The following is a 13137-nucleotide window of genomic DNA, read 5'->3' as shown; positions in this document are numbered from 1 at the left end:
CAACCCCAACTTAGACTAACTCCAATATATGCGAGCTCAATTAAGTGATTGCTCGCGAACAGGGGTGATGGATAGATAGGTAGTCAAATGGTGCCTGAATTCGACGGACAACCCAGCCAGGTAGCAACAGTTTGATATAAAGCAGAGCAGGCCATATACCACCCGTGTTGGCCTTACCTCTACTTTATCTTTTCTTATGAAGAAAAGATAGTAACGGGTCACTCTGTCGATACTGCTTCGCATCACACTCCAGCATGAACGTAGCAGCCGCTCGAGAATTCTTACTCCCGTTTATGCACTTTCCTGCACGGTGTTACACCTAGGTGCCCTGCGTGTCAGCTTTGATCGATCATGTAGTTGTGTGATATGGGGTGGAGATTTATACAAACCTTACGATAAATCAGGATACCTATCCTAGTATGCATATTTTCCAAGTGAATAGAAGGACCCTTAGTGTTTCATCTAGACTCAGGTTTCCAATTGATGATGAGCTTAATACAACATCATTGCGATAGTCTTCGGGTAATAATCCTGTACAGAATAGAATGCAAGATCCAATTGTGGTTACATTTGAGTATGAGGGACTTGCAGCTTGGGCTTTGGTAATATCTAATATCAGTAAGATATTAGCAATATAGAAATCCTCGCACAAATCGTAAACACGGGATGGGCACTATGAGGCTCGTGACTTATCAAATCAGCCGGGAACCGCGCACGGCTTGATATAATGATGAATAATAACTGTATCTTTAAATGCTATGTAGTTATGCATAGGATCGATGTCGTCTCCCGCAGTGTAGTGCATCATGAAAAGTCATGTGACTCATGGATTATCACCCGATTTATGACAATTCAGGGATTTGGTTATTTTAAAAAGACTAAGCCTTCGGAGGCTATAGAAGATATTTCTCTTTATCAAATGTAATTGTTGGATAGTTTATCCTTTGAGGGACAGTTATGCTATTCTTTGCTTATAAATTTTCTGTGACTCTCTAAAAGAGTATATATGTATGCGCCACGCGTGTATACCATTCTTGTTGACTTTGTTGAGTTTAGTGAGCCCGTGGGCCGTGTGTCGAGTTTGAAGATTGATATGCAGATGAACATTGAGCAGCTCCCGGTATATATATGGCCTTGTTTATGAGACTTTAAAGCAGATTTTTTGCTTCCACAATAGTGATGTAATATAATTCATCATTCCTCAAGTACCGGCTTATGGGAGCATTGGTCTCTCCAAATTGTAATTTTCCAATACCACCCGGGCGGGTAAAACACATTTCTCCAAGTCATGGTATTTGCAGGAGACTCCATCAACTGAAAATCCTTGTATCTGACGTGAGATCTTTAATTGGCTGCTGATGAATTGTCGGATATATGAAACGGTGCGTCCTTCTTGTGACGATGCCGTCCATCTTGCTGGTTTATTAAGCTGGTAGATAACAGCGCTGGTATATGTTCTTAACAATTATACCGAATATCCATCATCTATGATGAAGATTAGATTGTAGACGTAGAATCCACGCTTGAGATGAAGCAGGCGACCCTCACATCGGTCGCTGATGTTTGAGATGGTAGAAAACCAGATTGTAAAGCAATGCGGCGATGTTGCTGTCCACGGTGCACACGTGACTATCTATATGCCATATAAATATTTGCGGATGAAAAGCTTCAAAGGAGATCAAGCTCGGAATGAGATATCGAGAGGAACGGTGGCTTTATATAACTCAATTCAATGCGCACCCAAGCTGGTTATTTTCGCAAAAGTTGAAAAGAAAGGCGCTGGCCTCGTCTAAGGCACCGGTAGCCTTGCAATGAAGTGTGGTTTGCACAACTATTGTCGGCATCCTGTCGCGCGCGCTTCGATTACAATCCGCACTAGCTAGCGCCTGCTTCAGCGTTCTGCATAACCCGCTTCTCCAAACAATTTTCCAGTGCATGAAAGAACGTACCACAGAGCTATGTAGCGGTCAGAAATTTATAATGTTTAGTGATGTGGGGTGCACCTCACCTTGAGTTGTGGTCCAAGGCTTGTAAGTAAAGATCGTTGACTCACTGTGAGGTACGCACCTGCTTGTAGATGAGCACATAACCTAAGGTACCTGTCTCAATCTTACGCGCGTCGAAGGGTGACAATCCGTGGACTCCTCTTCAGCCCGGTGCTAGAGAACTCAATACATCATTTTTGTCTTTCAATTAATCTATAAAGGACCAATCACAGGCTTCAGGCGTCATCAACATATATGCGTGCGCACTGTACTAGCTCAAGCTATACTGATCATGAAATTCATGAAAGAGTTTGGTTGAGGGTGTGTTTGTTCCTGTTAGGTTTTCACAGAAGATGGGTCATTTGATACCACAAACAGCTGCGGTGAAGACACAAATAATGTGTTGCTAGTGCTACACTGATAGACCAGCTGCTGGAGTGCTCTGTTCCAGTTGCGAGCACACTCCAGTCATGGAGGTCCCTCAGCGTGGTACGATCGAACATGATTCGCGAGGCACTTTAAGGAGGAAGGGTGTATCGAGTTGCCTCTGACTCGTGTGGGGTTGCCCCGGATTATCATATGCCTCGATGTTCCTCAATGTTTGACAACCTTTTTGAAAACTTCAATCAGGGAAGTATGTTATATCGAGTCTTATCGGCTCCGAGTTCGAGTTCGTGGGGGGTCATTTCTTGGGCTACCTCAAGACGACACAAGTGGTACCTCTGCTTCGTGGACCACATTGATATTATCATTGGTGTCAGTTCAAAATATAATTTCATATTAGAGGGTTCACCACTACTACTACACCCGTAAAGTACGTCCAGATCTAACGTTTCTCCTCTGAGCTTGACATCCCATCCCAACAAGTTATAAAGAGAAACCACAATTCCAAATATTTATATTTCCATTATAACAACACCCGGTTTTGGGTATTACATTACATTCGAGTACTTGGCACTGACTTTATCAAGGACTTGCAACTGCCGAATGTATATTATAATGCAACATTTGAAACCGAAACTTTGCCACGAGAACTAGTGCTAGGTGTAACTGTGGATGATACGGGGATTAAGCGAAGAATAAGATTCATCATTGACTCGCCGAAGCAGGCGAGAATCCCACAGACGTCGTTTGAACTGACATCTCGCCTAAGAGTCCAGAAGAGGTAAATGCTTACCTTTAATCTCGATCTCGCACTCCTTCTATTTGTTTGTGAATTTGGATGAGAATCTCTGTCTCTCACATAGCAGCTAACAAGCAGGAATAAGAGGTTCCTAGATATACAGGTAGACATGGATTTATTCCTGAATGGTACAACCCCAGGATTTGATCAGTGGACAACCCGTCGAAGATTATGCCCCTCCCCAAATTGCTGGATAAACTAAGCTATGACCACAGGTTATCACAAAGGATGCATATCAACCAGCGATAGAAACCCACTCCATTGACATGTTTCGGTGCACATTACCTCACTGAGTACACATATGTGTGTTGAAGTTTGTATTTGGAATGATCATGAGGTTGGCAGATCCTGAGCCGTCAATACGTCGACTGCAACAGCATCCCCTGACCACCTTGAGCTCGAAGGTTCTATAATGCTCTGATGTCATGGAGAAGGTTGGGGTGTACAAAGCATCTATGTATAGCTTCAATTCCTGTGGGTGGTAAAAGTGTATTTCTCGTTCCTAGGCCTTATCTTTGCCATTCAAAAGAAAGTGTAAGTTTGTGCCGCTTAAAGCTAATGACCATATCTCAAGAGCTTCGTCCTCGTATCTCCTAGCCCCAAGTTCGGTTCTTCCACGCACTTCCACTCAAGGACGGTCAAACAGCTAGCGGAAGGACGTTTGCCAAATAGGAAGAGGGGTTCGAATCCCCACGAAACATGTTTTTTTCCTTCCTTTTCTTTTTCTTCGTTTTTTTTTTTTTTTAAGCTGTGGGCCAGGTAGAGATAAAGCATAAGAGCGAGAAGCTATAACCGCAATAAGGGGTAAATATAGGGAATAAGGAAAGAGAGGTAAATTTGTCTTGATCATACGTACCTCACTAACCCCAGTCCCTAATACAGCTCTGATGTCTCTTTATAGCTAAGGAGCTGATGAAACACGACTTATCCGCTCTTGAGATAAACTAAGTAGCACCCGTAGCAATTGAGATCCCCCAAGCACTGTCCAAGCTTGGTTCCATCTAGATCTCTTCAAGTGTAAGGGCCTCCTGCGGTGATAGCTGGAAAAGTGGCATTGGTACAGGTGGGGGATACACGTATCCAATATCTACCCCACTTCACTCGCTCTACACAGAACACAAATGTAGCGTTACAAATAGATACAACATGCCATCATGTACACAGCACAGAGCCAGCAGCCCAATGATATAGCTCATGCGGGCATCATCATCGTATCCTGATCCTGAACGATAACATAGGCATGCAATTAAGTGTACATACTACACGCCCATCGACAAAGAACGTTTCCTAATCCCAGACAGAACCCCGCCTATCTGCCGTTCTCCCCCCCGGGGGGGGGGGGGGGGTATGTACCTACCGCTTGTGCACCTGCAATTGGGGAGGGACGACAAATAGCTAGCAGGTTTGTGTGTGTGCATGTGAACTTCGATTGTTGGATGGAATCTATCTACGTTCTGGAAGTATATGTATATGCATGGGCCTGCATAGCCGTACATAGTTTCAATAAACCTCACGGAAAATACGAGAAGGATGGAAGGTAGTAATGAGACGCTAGTAGTCTGTATTCTGTATCTACTCCCCCAGAATAAAGATAGGAAAAGCGAAGCGTAGGAGAAAAGAATACGAGATGTTCTACTGCCTATGAGACATTATCCAGTACTCCCCCCTACTACATAGAACGCTCTACAACTGATTACAACCCCTCCATCGTATCGATCACCATGTTTCCACGTACCAGCTAAAACTCATCAACCCCTCTAGACTGTCCCCGAGCACAGGAGCGAGTACATGAGCCGGCATTCCTCAACCGGCTAGGCATGCGAGAAACTTAAATTTCGTGTACATCCGCTAGACCACTTGACCACAATCTCGCTAGCGGCGAAGCTAAAGGCGGCAGACTGAGACCTTCCTTTTGTTTTTGGTTCATTGTTTCTTAACGCCGAGACTAATCACAAATTATCACTCGGCGTTATCTAGTCGACTCATTGGCTACACGAGACTCACTCGGCCATAGACGAAAGCTAAAACGTTTCATAATCTTCACGTTCACATGTCGTAATTGCGCAGACTGCAATCTATTCTCTGTTGCCCCCCCCCCCCCCCCTTTTCCCCGCTGCCCCCTCCAGATTTTCTAAAGAACAAAACGTCAAAACCAAAAACAAGATAGCCACCACAGCCAGATATAATAAACGAAATAGCAAAAAGTCAGATTAACACCTTGAAGAAAAAAGAGAAGGAAAGAGAAGGAAAGAGAGAGAAAAGAGAAAACACCATTTGCTCCAAAACGATCCCGTGGTAAAAAACAGAAAAAAGAAGGCAAGAATATACAATAATAAAGAAAAACAAAAACAAGAGGAGAGATAGGTTCTACTGTTTCTTCTACAGAAGCCATTTCAAAAATAAAAAACCCAAAATATTAGCTATAAACCATCCACCCAACGTGAAACACTTGATATAAAAAACCGAGAGAAAAAAAAGAAAGTAACTGATCAAGAATGACACAAACCCCCCGCATCATCCGCAGCACTCCACGCCCCCGCCAGCCCCACAAACCCCGGATTCAGATCCTCAAACTCATTCACATTACAGCTCCTCGCAAAGTCGGTCGGCGTCCTCGCCACCCTCTGCGGCCTCTTCCCAGCCGTCGTCGACGGCGCCAGCGACGGCGCCGTTCCAATCGCCGGCTCCGTCGTCTCGTCCCTCGCCTGCTTCAAGAACGGGATCAACTGCGTTCCGCCCGTGCCTCTCAGGCCCTTCCGCGAGGCCTCGTCCTTAGCTAGCCCCTGGCGAGGCTCGTCCAGTGCCATTCCCTGCGGGAGGCGCTGCTTGTTGTTGGTGCCGGTGGAGGAGGCGGCGAGCGCGGCGATGCGCTTCTTCTCGGCGGAGGAGGGCAGGATGATGTAGCGCGTCACCATCTGCACGTGGATGGTGCGGAAGTGGGCGAGTGCGCGGAGGGCGTTGTTGTATGCGGCGGTGAGGGCGAGGTTGTCGGCGTGTGCGTTGGCGTAGTCTTTGATGTTTGCAACGGTGGTGAGGTGCTCGAGGAAGCGGCGGTGCGAGCCAGGCATGTAGGAGCGCATATTCTGGGAAGTGTTAGCACTCATCCTATCCCACAATGTATATATCTCCAAAAAAAGAAAAATATGAGAGTACAAACCTGGATAAAGTTATTCTGCGCCGGTGGCGCCGTCCCCTGCAGCTGCCCCGCACTCGGATTCTTCCTCTCCCCCGTCTGGCGATGCTCCACGCCCAAAATGATATCAAACGTTTGAATCAGCGAGCTCTGCGCATTACTCCCCCCCGAGTACTTCTGCCAGCTCTTATTCCCCGCGCGGTCCTCATAGCTGACGCCCCTCGGCAGCCCCGACTCCTCCATATTCTTACTCCCGGCCAAGAACGGGCGGATCTGGAAGTAAAACACGTTCGGGTGGCAGCCCTCATCCATGCGGTCGAGCAGCTCGCCGAGGTCCGTGATGTGGTCGGCAAACATGGTGAGCGCCCTGATGACTGTGTCGGCGTCGTTCTCGCGGGCGGCGGCGATGGCGCGGAGCATGATGGGGATGCTGGCGGCGCCGCGGGCTTCGATGGCGACGGAGATGAGGTAGAACCAGGACTCGTCGTGGGTGCCGGTGAAGGTGGTGATGGTGCGGAGGTTGCTGAGGAGGTCTTTGCGCTGGTGTGGGTTGAGACTGTGGTAGTTCCAGAGACAGACGGTGGCGTAGGTGGCCACCGGGGGGATCTCGAAGTGGTCGGAGAGCTCGAGGAGGGGTGCAGAGATGGTGGCTGGGAGGCACTGTGGGGGAGAATGTCAGTAAGATAGTTCACTCATAATAGTAATGATAACAATAATTATAGTAACTATCTGAAGGGGGGAATTACTTCAGCAGGCTCGTCCCCAGCCCACACATACGCATGTGTCAAAAACCCCAACACAACATACGCCCTTCTCCTCTCCCCCTCGCCCACCAGACGGTACAGATCCAGCATTGGGAGGGCATCAATCACGCCCCGGACCGTCTTTGTGCGAATAAGCTGTGGCAAATTGTCTGCGACCTTCTCCCAGGGCTCATAGTAGAGCGACGAGATACGCTCCACGGGGTCGACATTGGGCAGGAAGCCAAAATTGGACGAGAGCCCGTACTCCTGCAGGGTTGGGATGGGTGGGATCATATTGAGTGATGGGTTGTGGCCGAGTGATGGGTTGTGGTGGTGGCGTTAGATGATGATGCCGGGAGATTGATAAGATAACAAGCAGCAGCTGCAGCAGCAGGGGTCGGCAGGTAGGCAGGCAGGTAGACAAGAGCAACCAGACCAGTCCAGTCCAAAAGAGAGAGAAAGAATTTTTTTTATGGGGCGAGGGTGGAGAGGTGGGTTATAAGTATATTTTTTTTCTTTAGAGAGGCGAGACGTAATAGTAATAAGGAGGCTACACCCGCGGCCCTGGCTGGGTGTTGTCTAACGGGCGGATTCAACCGGTAATGGAGTTATGTCTCGGGCACACGCGGAGGACAGGAATAGTGCTCTAGATGTAGACGGATGATGCTCGTGTGCAGCAGCAGCCAGTGATATGGGATTATGTATGTTGGTTAAGTCTGCATGCGATGATAATGCTGAAGCGAAGAAGCAGCAGGAGGGGGAGGGCGGTATATGTAGTAGGTACTTGTTGTATGCAAGAGAAATAATACTACGTAGCTGCTGGTACTTCTCACTGACAAATAACTGTGTGGGGGGGTTTGAGTTGAGGGAGGGAGGTCGAGTGGAGGAGAAGAGTGGAGAGGAAGGAGGCGGAGAGAAAGGAGGAGAGCGTAATACGATATCTACATATACTTTTTTATCTTCCCGGCCCCAACATGTCATGACGGAGAGATTTTTTTTTCTCACAGGTTAACGTTGTTAGCTAGCGCGAATGCTGAGAAATCTCTCCCCCTCGATCTTGCCCCCGGGAATAAGAGTGCCGCCGCCGCAACAGTCAGCCATCTAGAAACAAAACGGCCCGCTGCCGATGGAGGGGTGAATGGTGGGATGGAAGGGTTATGATGTGCTATGGAGGGGTGAATGGTGGGATGGAAGGGTTATGATGTGCTATGGAGGGGGGTAAAGCAGAGCTGTTAGAGATACCTTGGTGGCTCATTCCAGTTTTTTTGCCTCTCCGATTCCCGGGGTTGGGTGGATTGGCTAGCTAGCAATGGTGGGTTGGTTTCTGGAGATCATTGGCCTTCTACAGCATCATCACCATCATCATCTCTGGAGGCATGTAAGGTAAATACTTGGTATTCTACATGTGGAGATACGCACGGTACGCAAAGAGATGTAGCTATGTACTCACGCCGTTCTGTGGGATCATGAGTCGTGCATTGCCGCCTGCGATATACCAATACCCATACCAAACCCAATCACTCACGATGACACCTGACGATCCATCCATCCCCGGAAGAATAAATCAAACGGCGATATTCCAGGCGTTCCAGGCCTCCGTAATGCCTGTTGGCTCGTTCGTGATGCTTGATTCCTGGCCTGCATGTTCGGCAATGCATCACTAAAAACAGCGCTGCACTGCACGTGAGCCTCCAACAACAAAGACCCCAAGAGCATCCCCCGGTTAGAAGCGGAGGGGTCCTGAGCGTATGTTTGTTCGTCCCTTCGATACGATCACGGTGAGGTTAATCTTGGTCTTCTGTTAATTTGAAATTATGAAGTAATGCATGTAGTGCTGCAGCGGTGGTACATCTCTCGCTACCTCAAGTACATACTTTTTGGGTGTGTCGTGTGTCGTGAGTCTGTGTCTTGCTCTCGACTCTACTATCTTGTTTAGCTCATCACACAGCTCTTCTAACTGGCTAGCCTCTTCTCCCGAGGTGCGTTATTAAACACTCTTCCTACATTCTCCTCCACTCCACCACCTCCTCCTCCTAGCTCTACCACCACCACCACCACCACCACCACCACCTCCACCTCCTCCTCTCCTCAAGTTAATTGCCTCAATCCAATCCAATTCATAATCCTCCGACTCAATTCATCCGTAGAAACATGGGGAAACCTTCAGATGGCACCCTTATGTACGTACCCATACATCCTACCTCACCTGCCTGCCTGTCCTGCCTGCATACATGTATGTACATGATCCAATGGCCCGTGAGATGCGTAGCGTAGCCACATGTAGCCCTTTCGTTTCGTTTCGTTCTCGCTGCATCGACCCAGAAAACTCGTACGACAGAAGGCCTACTCGCTAGCTCGGAACCGAACCGCCGGGATGCTCCAACGAAACATTTTACCCGCCCTGTGACTGACTAAACTGAACTGACTGACTAGATGACTGTCTCTATCTATCCAGGAAGGAATGAAGCTTGGATAGATAAACCATATACTAACTCTTCTCCCAAATATTACCGTATAACAAGTACTACTAGCTACTCAATCACGATCTCTACCCTCTGCTCTACCCTCAACTCTCTGCAGAAAAAAGAACAAAGTAGAAACAATTAAATTTAAACATACCCCCATGGCAGCATGATAATCGATCTACGACCTCTCATCGACGATCACACCTACCTGCCTACTGCCCTGCGCCCTGTCTACCGAAAATTTCACCCCTCCACCCCCGCCGCACCTGTAGAGTATGTGGGGGCATGTTGTCCGGTACCTACACTTTAGAGCAAGGCGGCGGCTATCTCCCACAGGCATGGCAGGCACTGGGACCTGAGGATCACATCGCGTAGCTACATCTACATATTATATACATACCTCCACATCTCCGGCCGTTGGATTCAAGTCAATTCACCCTATCTACCCCATTCTCTCCTTCCCCTTCCCCTTCGACCCTTTCCACCGTTCTCCCCCACCGTAGAGTAGAGTAAGCTTAGAGGCACAAACCACAACACAATACCACGAACCAGGCCAGCACCAACGCCGCCGGTAGATGGGCGGCGTCGATCCTTTATGCCACCACCACCACCTCCTCCTCCTTCCAGGGTGCTATGCAGAAGATATGGCAGATGGTGAATTACTCTAGATGTAGAGTGCATATCGCGGATTATGGATAGAGTGCAATGCATATGCCGCATTTGCACCTCTGCAGATGTCGCTCGCTATCCTTATGCATTGCTTTTTTTCACCCGAAAGTTTTTTTTTCTACAGGCATAGTGGGGGGTGTGAGGGGAGGTCAATGATCGTCCCATATCTGTTTCAAACCCGGGATATTGCACTCTACCCATCCATCCTCCTTCGCCCCCATACATCCTACCCATCCGGCCTCATACTCCTACGTCCTCTTACTCCTACTCCTCATCCTCAATGGCCGAGGAAACGCCGAGGCAAAGGAGAAACGTAGAAGCAGAAGAAGAGGAAGCAGAGGAAGAAAGAGTGTTTTGATCCCCGGTCCTGCCCTGCCTGTTACACTGGCGAAGCACCACTCTACATGTCACATCCAGGGTCTACTCTACATCCAGAATAGACCGGGATGGGAAGGGATGGGACGAGTGACAAAAAATTTCTCATCTGTTTCTATGACCGGGTGCTATCGCAATGCCTGACAAATCTCGGCCCGATCTATGGGATGAATCAGGCCGCACGCGGGATTGGCTTATCGTGGGGTAGTCTGTAGACTTGTAAGCGGGTATGGATGCCGATGGGGGGCTTTTGGATTCGTTCAATCAGGTGCGCTCTACGACAGCCACGGCAGGGGATTGCAAGTGTGGTGATGGTGAGCAGTGAGCACGCGATATGGGATGAGAGAGGGTTAGGTTTTGTACCTACTCGTGCCGTCGGGTTTGCAATGGTGGCTTATGTATGTCCGCCAGCGAATTTGGGGGTGTGAGGAAACCCTTGCTTGCTCTTTGCCCTTTGGCCCAGATCTTGTACTCCTAGATGTGTGTGCTTTTAGACAATAGTAGAAATTTTTTGGCCTGCTTTTTATATACTTTATCTACCCAGATTCGCCAACAAACGCCGGATCGAAAATAGCGATTAACTACAAGAAGGGAAACACAGAAAAAAAGAAGAAAAAAGAAGAAAAAAAGAAGAGAAAGGAAAACCGCGACTACTCTATCTAAAGCTATGCTTTCTCCTCCGAAGCAGCGGCATCAGCAGCAGCATCAGCAGCCTTCTTCTGCGACTTCTCCCACTTCTCGACTCTTCGCTTGATATCCCCCGCGCTCTGCTGAAACGGGTTCAACTTCCTGTCCCAGACCATCTTGCTATAGTCCTTCCCATACTTCTGCACCAGGGCCTCTACCCACTCCTTCTCCCTCCCAGTCTGGTTCCTCTCGCGCCTAACCACAACCGCAGCCTGCGCCTCAAGCTGCTTAACAATATCGGTCCGCGTGTCCTCGATACCCATAAACTCCTCTTCCTCCTCCTCGTCGTCGTTCAGAGCTTCCTCGGCGCTCTTGCCATACACAATGTTGACGACGTTGCCGTCCTCGTCGCGCTCAATCAAGGCTTCGCCCGGTGCGAGCTTGGGCTTGCTAGAGGCCGGCGCTGTGGCACCAGCAGCTTTCTGGGCGGCGGCGGCGGCAGCAATGGCGAGCGAGGTTTCTTGACCGCCGGCGCGGCCATTGAGGCGTGAGACGAGCCCGAGACGCTTGTAGTTCTGGGCGAGGGTTTGCTTCTTGTCCCTGTGTTTTGCCTATTAGTTTATAATTAAATCCAGGGATATGGAATTTGCTCCTTCTCGGAGGTGGTGGGACGTACCAGTTCTGTGCAATCAGGGCATTGCCGAGTGGGCGGACTTTGTGCACGCGCGGGTTCTTGCGCTTGGTCTGCTTGGGGATGGAGGATCTGTTCTTCTTCTTTTGGAGTTCGCGGCCCATTTTTGCTGTAGTTTTTTTGGGGGGGGGGTTTGTAAGTGGTGATAGTGGTGATAGTGGGATGGTGAGTTTGGTGAAAAAAATGAAGCTGGGGTGTGGTGCCAAGCATTTGCCGCCAAGGCTCATGGATAGAGTACGGATTCCTGACTAAACTAGACTTGCAGAATTGAGGCTGTTGGTTGAGAAGTGTTTTAATTTGGGGCGTTTGGTGGAAGGGTTATTAGTTGGACCTAGTTAGGAATTTGAGGTTAACTAGCTGTAGTTGTATGCCGGAGCCTATCGGAGATTTTCTATAATGGATCATAGTGGATGATTTGTGATGCGAGTGCTGAGCCATGATGGAAATAAAAGTTGCGAGTACATGTTGCCGCATATATGCTCTCACGCACGTGGGGATAGAGGTTCGAGTAGAGAAACAAGAAGTTCGCATTGATGGATGACGATAATAGACCGATTTGTGATGGTCATAGGCGTTCTCAATACGTCTTGAAGTCATCGATCTAGATCTATGCATTGCTCGATCAACAGTAGGAAGACGTAATGGGATGGATGATTCTATTACGAAGGAGGAAAAGAGCCTATATATATCGATCTACGTATACATATAAAGGTGACACGTTTAGTTAAGCTAGACTGTGGACACCGTTACTAAGAACACCTTTATACACCAACAGTAACGAATACGTGTGAGTACACAGTTGCCATATATGTTGCATGCGCATAGCCTGCACAGAAATACGCACTTCCTATTCATTGTAAATGCAGTATTCGAATTCATCCAGGTGTCAAAGGCCTTAAACCGATATTTCTATCCCTTCCGTCGTTTTCAAGGTACGGCCGTTTTGCCCCAGGGGGAAGTGATACTACTGAACCAGGCTAATTAAAATTGTTGCAATTATCACTCTAGGTACTTCTATCACCCCTCTAGTTCTTTTCCTGCTTGGGTAGTCTATAGGGATAAGTACAAGTAGTAGCTTCTGTCCAGCTTGAGTGAGAAATATCGACATTACGATATTAAATCTTTAAACACTAAAATTGTTTCAAGAAATACTTGGAAACTGAAAAGTTGTACAAAATCTCCAGATCATCAATCGCCCTGTTGTGGCTCTCCAGGTTTTATGAGGCGCAAGAGCTGACTCTCATAAAAAAAAAAAAGGCAGATCCC

General features: G+C 48.1%; 3 protein-coding genes across 3 annotated transcripts; 1 reads left to right on the top strand and 2 right to left on the bottom strand.

Annotated features, from left to right (window-relative positions):
- Positions 1-5657: 5657 nt before the first annotated feature.
- H6S33_011576 (uncharacterized protein) lies at positions 5658-7338 on the bottom strand (the record flags this gene model as incomplete). Its single annotated transcript, XM_044842953.1, has 3 exons — positions 5658-6251; positions 6326-6961; positions 7048-7338. 3 exons carry the CDS (start codon positions 7336-7338, stop codon positions 5658-5660), a joined length of 1521 nt encoding a protein of 506 aa, XP_044696344.1.
- Positions 7339-8570: 1232 nt separating this feature from the next.
- H6S33_011575 (uncharacterized protein) lies at positions 8571-9509 on the top strand (the record flags this gene model as incomplete). Its single annotated transcript, XM_044842952.1, has 5 exons — positions 8571-8642; positions 8772-8790; positions 8865-8925; positions 9010-9224; positions 9478-9509. The coding sequence occupies 5 exons, from the start codon at positions 8571-8573 to the stop codon at positions 9507-9509; spliced, it is 399 nt and encodes a 132-aa protein (XP_044696343.1).
- Positions 9510-11218: 1709 nt separating this feature from the next.
- H6S33_011574 (uncharacterized protein) lies at positions 11219-11975 on the bottom strand (the record flags this gene model as incomplete). The annotated part of the gene is made up of 2 exons (XM_044842951.1): positions 11219-11780; positions 11857-11975. The coding sequence occupies 2 exons, from the start codon at positions 11973-11975 to the stop codon at positions 11219-11221; spliced, it is 681 nt and encodes a 226-aa protein (XP_044696342.1).
- Between the last annotated feature and the right edge of the window lie 1162 nt (positions 11976-13137).

The sequence above is a fragment of the Morchella sextelata genome (genome assembly GCF_020137385.1).
Source record: "Morchella sextelata strain SCLS chromosome Unknown scls_6, whole genome shotgun sequence".
In the NCBI taxonomy this organism is placed as follows: domain Eukaryota; kingdom Fungi; phylum Ascomycota; class Pezizomycetes; order Pezizales; family Morchellaceae; genus Morchella; species Morchella sextelata.
This window is presented reverse-complemented; position numbering and strand designations above follow the sequence as displayed.